The sequence below is a fragment of the Hemicordylus capensis genome, chromosome 2 (assembly GCF_027244095.1).
Source record: "Hemicordylus capensis ecotype Gifberg chromosome 2, rHemCap1.1.pri, whole genome shotgun sequence".
In the NCBI taxonomy this organism is placed as follows: domain Eukaryota; kingdom Metazoa; phylum Chordata; class Lepidosauria; order Squamata; family Cordylidae; genus Hemicordylus; species Hemicordylus capensis.
Window position 1 is genome coordinate 254,811,092 of NC_069658.1, and position 7,498 is coordinate 254,818,589.

General features: G+C 41.6%; 1 protein-coding gene across 1 annotated transcript; it reads left to right on the forward strand.

Annotated features, from left to right (window-relative positions):
• Nucleotides 1-202: 202 nt before the first annotated feature.
• LOC128343949 (vomeronasal type-2 receptor 26-like) lies at nt 203-6,185 on the forward strand. Its single transcript, XM_053293387.1, has 3 exons — nt 203-388; nt 3,959-4,085; nt 5,281-6,185. The coding sequence occupies exons 1-3, from the start codon at nt 203-205 to the stop codon at nt 6,183-6,185; spliced, it is 1,218 nt and encodes a 405-aa protein (XP_053149362.1).
• The last annotated feature ends 1,313 nt before the right edge of the window (nt 6,186-7,498 follow it).

Consider the following 7,498-nt stretch of genomic DNA (forward strand, 5'->3'; position numbering starts at 1 on the left):
CTTTTATGTTATAGGAAAAAAAGAATAAACAACCATTATGAGACTATAACATATCTCCAGAGGCAGAGGTGATTTGACCTCAAAATGGGCAGAGCTGAGATATATCCTATACGGTTTACTGTTTTCTAAATGTTGCTGTTTTCTGTGTCATTTTTAGCTTCACTCTTTCCTGAGACTTTTCCACTTTTATAATAGTTCTATCATGAAAAGAGTTTACATTGATGAGAACGGGGACCTGGCAGCTGACTTCGATATTGTGAACTTTGTGGCATTTCCCAATAACTCCATTGCTAGAGTGAAAGTTGGGAGCTTAGAAAGACAGGCCTCCTCAGAGATCAATATCTCAATTGACCAGAAAGACATTGTGTGGCCCAGGAGGTTTCAACAGGTAGAGCAAACCATTAAATTGACTTTATTTCCTTTAATAATATCTGCTGCACAATAAGAATCTATTTTGTGTTGTATGTAATACATAAACGAGAAGATATCTGTTCAAAAACATAAGGCAGTAGTTATTTATTTTTATTTTATACCACTCCATCTAAAAGCTCTGGGTGGCTTATAGTAAAAAAAAACATAACCCCACACAAAATTAACAATTAAACTATCAAATTAAAACCATCTAAAGCAATTTAAATAAAGACCCTGGAAGGCCAGACTAAAATGTTGTGTCTTAAGGCTCTCTTGAAGGCCTTGAAGTAATGTTGTTAAGCCCCTTGTTTCTGTGGGGACGGGGAGAGCATTCTGCATCCCATTTGGAGCAGCTGCGGAGAAGGCCAAGATGGTGGCAGCAGGAGATGGACCTCTCCCAATGAACTTCATGTCCAATGGGGGCCATGCAGAAGAAAGTGCTTTTGAAGGTAACCTAAAAGTGCTTAAAGGTTACCTAAGAGGGCTTTCTAAGGTGGACCCAAACTGTTCAAGGCTTTAAATGTAATAAACCAGCACTTTCCATTTTGCCCAGAAACATATAGGTAGCAACAGGCATAATATGGTTCCTCCAGATTACCTCTGAGACCAATCTGGCTGCCACATTATGAACTAACTGAAGTTTCCAGACTATGTACAAAGGCAGCCCTACATAGTGTATTGCTGAAGTCAAGCCTGGAGGTTACCAGCTGATACACCTCTGTTCTGAGTTCATTCTTTCCAAGAAATGGATGCAGCTGTTATATCAGCTGAAGCTAGTAAAATGTGCTCTTAGCTCCCTGCCCCCAATCAGTACCTCTATCTTCTTTGGATTCAGCTTCCATTTATTATCTCTCATCCAGCCCATTACTGCCTTTAGAAAGGCACTTTGGAAGAGAATGCCATTATCTGATAATGATGACATGGAGAAATAGATTTGGTGTCATTATCAGTATATTGATAACACCCTGCACCAAAATTCCTGATGATCTCACCCAGCAGTTTCATGTTAGTGACAGAATGGAATACTGAGGGACTCCAGATAATTACTCTTGTTTCAAAGAGAAACTGTCACCAAGTACCACCACCTGGACTCTGCCTGAGAGATAGAAGCAGTGACATGCTCCTTAATATCCTACCACTTGGTATTCAGGGTCATGTCACCCCGATCCTGAAGAAAAATACAGCTATCCAGGCTGGTAACCATTGATAGCTCTATGTTCCATGAACTTGTCTAATTCCTTTTAAAAACCATCTAGAATGGTGGCCATCACCACATCTGCTGACAACAAATTTCATAGTTTAACTAGACGCTGTATAAAGAAGCATTTTCATAGGTCTTTCCTGACTCTCCCAGCATTTTGCTTGAATGAATGATCCTGGGTTCTAATATTATGAGAGAAGGAGAAAACGTCTCTCTATCCACTTTATCCACACTGTGTATAAGTGTATCCACCTCTATCACATCTTCACTCACACTTCCTTTTTCACTGAAAAAAGCTTTAAGCTTTTTTGAAAGACACTGTAAAGACACTTCGAGAGACACTTTTGAAAGACACTGTAGTGTTTCCTCATAGGGGAGTTGCTCCAGTTTTCTGGTCATTTTGGTTGCCCTTCAAGATACCTTTTCCAGCTCTACAATATCCTTCTTAGAGTGTACACAGTATTCCATGTGCAGAGGCACCATAGATTTGTGTAAGGGCATTACTATATGGGCAGTTTTATTTTAAATCCCTCTCTCTAGTGTGGAATTAACCTTCTTTACAACTGCCACACACTGGGACAACATATTCAGGGAAGTATCCACCATGATCCCAAGATCTTTTTCCTGGTCCATCACTGGCACCTGAGACCCCATCAATATAAATGTGGAGCTGGGATATTTTGTCCGATTCTAATTTACATTGCACAGCATTTGATGTTTTAAAGCCCATTCAGTTAGGTAGGAGATATCTTTTTGGAACTCTTTGCAATCCTTTTTTGTTTTTATCACCCAGAGTAATTTGGTGTCATCAGCAAACTTGGCCATCTCACTGCTCACCCCAACTCCAGATGATGTATGAAATTAAAAAGCACTGGTCCCAATACAGACCAACTTTACTGAGAAAATTGTCCATATTTCCCCACTTTCTCCTTTCTGTTCTTTAATCAGTTACCAGTCCAAAAGAGGACACATCCTCTTATCTCATAACTGTTAAATTTGCTCAGGGGCATTTGGTGAGGTACTTTGTCAAAGGTTTTTTTGAAAGTCCAAATATACAATACCTACTGGTTGACCCACTATCTATATGCTTGTTCAGACTTTAAAAAAAAGTATAGGAGGTATATGAGACAAGTCTAACCCCTGCTAACTTGGCAAAGAGGCACCTTTTAACGCCATGATTCTCTTTATTTGGAAGGGGGAGAGTAACTGGCCCTATCCACTCACAGCACAGTACCTCCAGTGACTGTTGCTGGTGTTTATCTTGTGTTTCTTTTTAGATTGTGAGCCCTTTGGGGACAGGGATCCATCTTATTTATTTTTTATTTCTCTGTGTAAACTACCCCAAGCCATTTTTGGAAGGGCGGTATAGAAATTGAATTTAAAAAATAAAATAAAAAATAAGAATGTTGGTTCTTTCTCAGCAAAGCTTGCTTTTCATATATACATACACACACACACACACACACACACACACACACACACACACACACATATATATATATATATATATATATATATATATATATATATATGCTTGAGAATTTCCCCTTTAATAAAACTTTCTCTTAGCTTACCCAGAACAGACGTTAAACTTACTGGCCTTTAGTTACCTTTTAAAAATTGGAATTGCCTCAGCTGCTTTTCAGTCCTCAGGTACAGAGGCTGATTTTATGGACAAGTTACATTTTTTTAAAAAAGAGATCCACAATTTCATGTTTGAGTCCTTTAAGAGCTCTTGGGTAGATAGTGATACCATCCAGACCTGGTGATTTGCTTATTTTTAATTCTGTCAGTAGAATCTAGAACTTCATGCCTCATTATCTCTGTTAGCCTTCAGACCCTTCCTGAAAATCCCATTTCAGACACAGGTATCTGTTCTACATCTTCAGTAGTGAAGACAGATACAAAGGATGCACTCAGCTTCTCTGCAATCTTCTTATCCTCCTTAAGTAAACCTTTAACACCCATATCATCAGCCATCTCTGATCATCTCACCACTCATATCACATGTGATATGAGATGCAAATCATGTGTCAGTATCTGACTGAGGCTTCTTAAAGCCTGAATGTCAGGATTTCCAGAGCAGCTGAACCTTTCAGCCCTGACTTTAGTTTGTCAATGCACTTTTGGGCAGCTATGCTCTGATGCCAAATTTACAATCTTTGTTTTGCCTCAGCACTGCTACAACAGAACAGAAAAAGTATATACAAACCAAAATGTTGTCCTTTCATGCAGCTGTACATGAAGATTTCTACATACCACTGAGTTATGTCTACTCTATGATTCATTTCCATAGACAAGGCCTCCTAACACATTATGCTCAATGTTTCCTGATCTTATGCATAGACCCTGCCTCATTCCAGATGTACAGAAAGCTGTTGCCCTGGATACGTCAAGGTGGTTAAGAAAGGAGAGCCAGTGTGCTGCTATGACTGTGCTCCATGTACGGGAGGGACAATCTCCACTAAGGAAGGTTAGTGACTTTAGAAATTAGGGCTATCTGTTGGGAATATGACAATGATAAGTCCTCAGAATGTGTGCACATTTATTTTAAGCATTTCTGAACTGTGTTTATGACCAACAAATCAACAGTTTGTTTCACAAAGCGGGTTGAAAGAAATGTTCTTGAGCAATGAGCTGCAGGGAGAGTTGCTTCTCTTTGGCACTTCCATTCACCAGACCTCCATGCATTTGACATGGATCTCTTCCAGTTTCAAGATATAGAAACATATGTAGTCATGAGTGTTTTGGCCCTGGTCGGATCAGTTAGGAGGGATTCCTATAGGATTACTGCTTCTGCATGGATATGGAACTTGATGGTGCATGAGATGAGATTACACAGAGCCAGCTAAGTGTGGGGCTTGAACTGAGGAGAAATAAATTCATATTCCTGCTATGTTGCTTATTGTTAGGAGGCTTGCTTAATAAGGAAAGCAGTGAGGAAATATGCATGTAGTTACTAAGTCATAGCATTGGATCACCTAACCTAGTACTCTCTGAATGGCAGTGGCCCTCCTATGCATCAAGGAGAATGTTGTCTTTCCCACAATGCCTTCCACCTCTTTGGGTGGTAACTCCAAGTATTGGACCTGGGATCCAATTTGTCCCCTCCTCTTTCCTAAGCTTTCCCCCATATGTGTCTTCTTTGGCTATTGTAGCTAGCAAATCTTTGCTTGCAAACAGGAGTTCCCAACCTGTGGTACTCCAGATGTTGATGGATTACTCCAATTGGCTGTGGCTGGGGATGATGGGTTGTAGTTCAGCAACATATGGAGCACCACAGGTTGGGGTCCCCTGTTGTATAGGATGCAGTAGACCACAGACATCTCGGGGAGGAGAGCTGGTCTTGTGGCAGTGAGCATGAACTGCCCCCTTTGCTATGTCCACCTTGGTTTGCATTTGGATGAGTGACTCCATGTGAGCACTGTAAGACATTCTAATTAAAGGATGGAGTTATAGCTCAGAGGAAGTGCATTTGCATGCTCACACCATGGTAAGGCTTGGAGGGATTCCTGCCTGTAATCTTGGAGAGCCAATGCCAAGCAGTGTAGACAATGCTGAGCTAGATGGACCAATAGTGACTGGGAATAAGGCAACACTCTATGTTCCTAGGAATGTAAAGTAGATGTTAGTATCACTGTAGGCACTCTTTTACCTTTCAGATGCAGACCATTGCAACATGTGTCCAGAAGATCAGTATCCAAACAAGGACCATGATCAATGTGTCCCCAAAGTGATAACATTCCTGTCTTATGAAGAGTCTTTGGGGATCATCCTAGCTTGCCTTGCACTGTTCTTGTCATTATGCACAGCAATTGTTTTAGGAATCTTCAATAAATACTTAGAAACTCCAGTTGTCAAAGCCAACAACTGTGACCTCTCCTACATGCTCCTGGTCTCCCTCCTGCTCTCCTTCTTGTCCTCCTTTCTGTTCATTGGTCAGCCCCGGAAGGTGTCCTGTCTCTTGCGACAAACTGCCTTCAGCATCATCTTCTCATTTGCTGTCTCTTGTGTGTTGGCCAAAACCATCACTGTGGTGGTGGCATTCATGGCCACCAAGCCAGGGAACAGGATGAGGAAATGGCTGGGGAAGAGTCTGGCCAACTCCATTGTCTTGTCCTGTTCCATTGTCCAAGTGGGCATCTGCACTGCCTGGTTGGCAATCTCTCCCCCCTTCCCAGATTCTGACATGCATGCCCAGGTTGGGCAGATCACCCTGCAATGCAACGAAGGGTCTGTCATCATGTTTTACACAGCCCTTGGCTACATGGGCTTCCTGGCAGCCATATCTTTCACGGTGGCTTTCCTAGCCAGGAAGCTGCCTGGATCCTTCAATGAGACCAAGCTGATCACCTTCAGCATGTTGGTCTTTTGCAGTGTGTGGGTGTCCTTTGTGCCCACCTACCTGAGCACCAAGGGGAAATACATGGTGGCTGTGCAGGTCTTCTCCATCTTGGCCTCCAGTCTGGGCTTACTGGGTTGCATCTTTCTTCCCAAATGCTACATCATTGTTCTGAGACCTGATCTAAATACAAAGGAGCATTTGATGATGAAAGCTAAACATGGTGCCTGATAATTTATGTGCTCTTTTTTGCAGTGCTGTGACTAGTATGGTTTATTTTAATAGACATAAAAAGTGCCTTGGGATAATTTTATGAAGGCAATATATGAATCTAACAATAAAATAATAAAATAAAATAATGTGCTTACAAGTCTTTCTTTCATTTATAAACATTACAAAAGTCATGAGGGAGGAAAATCATATATAATAGCATTAGACAGGCTAGAAGACATTTTGTTTTATGAATTTGCATTTATCACTTCATCATAACCTGGTTCCAAGTAGCTTCATATTAATGTGCCTAATTAAATCAATGGACTTTTATGTATTTGATGCACATGTTGCATAGATGGCTTTTTTTTGTTTAGTTCTACCAGTTAATGTCCAGCTGATGCACACTTGGGGTTTACTTTGTATGCATACTTTTCAAAGGAATGGGTATTGCTGCACATACTTGTGCACAGATTTTTTAAAGGTCTCCCTTCAACGCAGTCTCCACTCCATTGCCTGTCTGAAAGCCAGTCTGAAATGGGTCTAGATAATCAGTTTCATCCAAGACTACCTTGGTCTTGGAGTTGGGAGGCCAACACCCTCTCAGACACCTTGCCCAACTATGGAAGGTTGGAGACAGGCTTATAGTTTCTTAACTCTGAGGGATCCAACGCAGGCTTCTTTAGAAAAGGTCTAATAATTATCTCCCTAAGGCAAGGAGGCATCCTACCTTCCCTCAGAGAAGTATTTATAATTTCTACCAGGCCTTCTACAACAACCCCCTTGCCAGATATTAAAAGCCATGTAGGGCAAGGGTCAAGAGAAGAAATGGTAGGTCACACCATTCCAAGCAGCTTGTCCACATCCTTGGGAGTCACAAACTGGAACCGATTCAGCCTAACCACACAAGAGGAGTCGCTGGACACCTCTGCATCAGACACTGCAGTAACTGTGGGGTGTGAGTCTAAGTTGGCCCAAATATGAGAGATTTTGTCCATTAAAAACTCATTTAAAATGTCACAGTGGGTAACTGATGGGCACATACTAACCCTTTCACAACCCGGGATAACTCCGCTGGATGTGAGATTGCAGACGAAATACGTGCAGAAAAGAATTGCTTCTTTGCCACATGTATGCCTAATGGCATAGGAAGGTTAGAGGTAACTCTGGGTCAAGATTTAAAGATGGGAAAGGCAGCAGCATCTCATTCATGCACACCTTCCTACTTTCTTCTTTTTCCCCACTGCTGGTTTCCCGCCCACCTGCCCACCTTCTTCATTGCCAGCTGACCATCTCTCAAGCTTTCACCACCACTGCTACCCAATGGACCATCT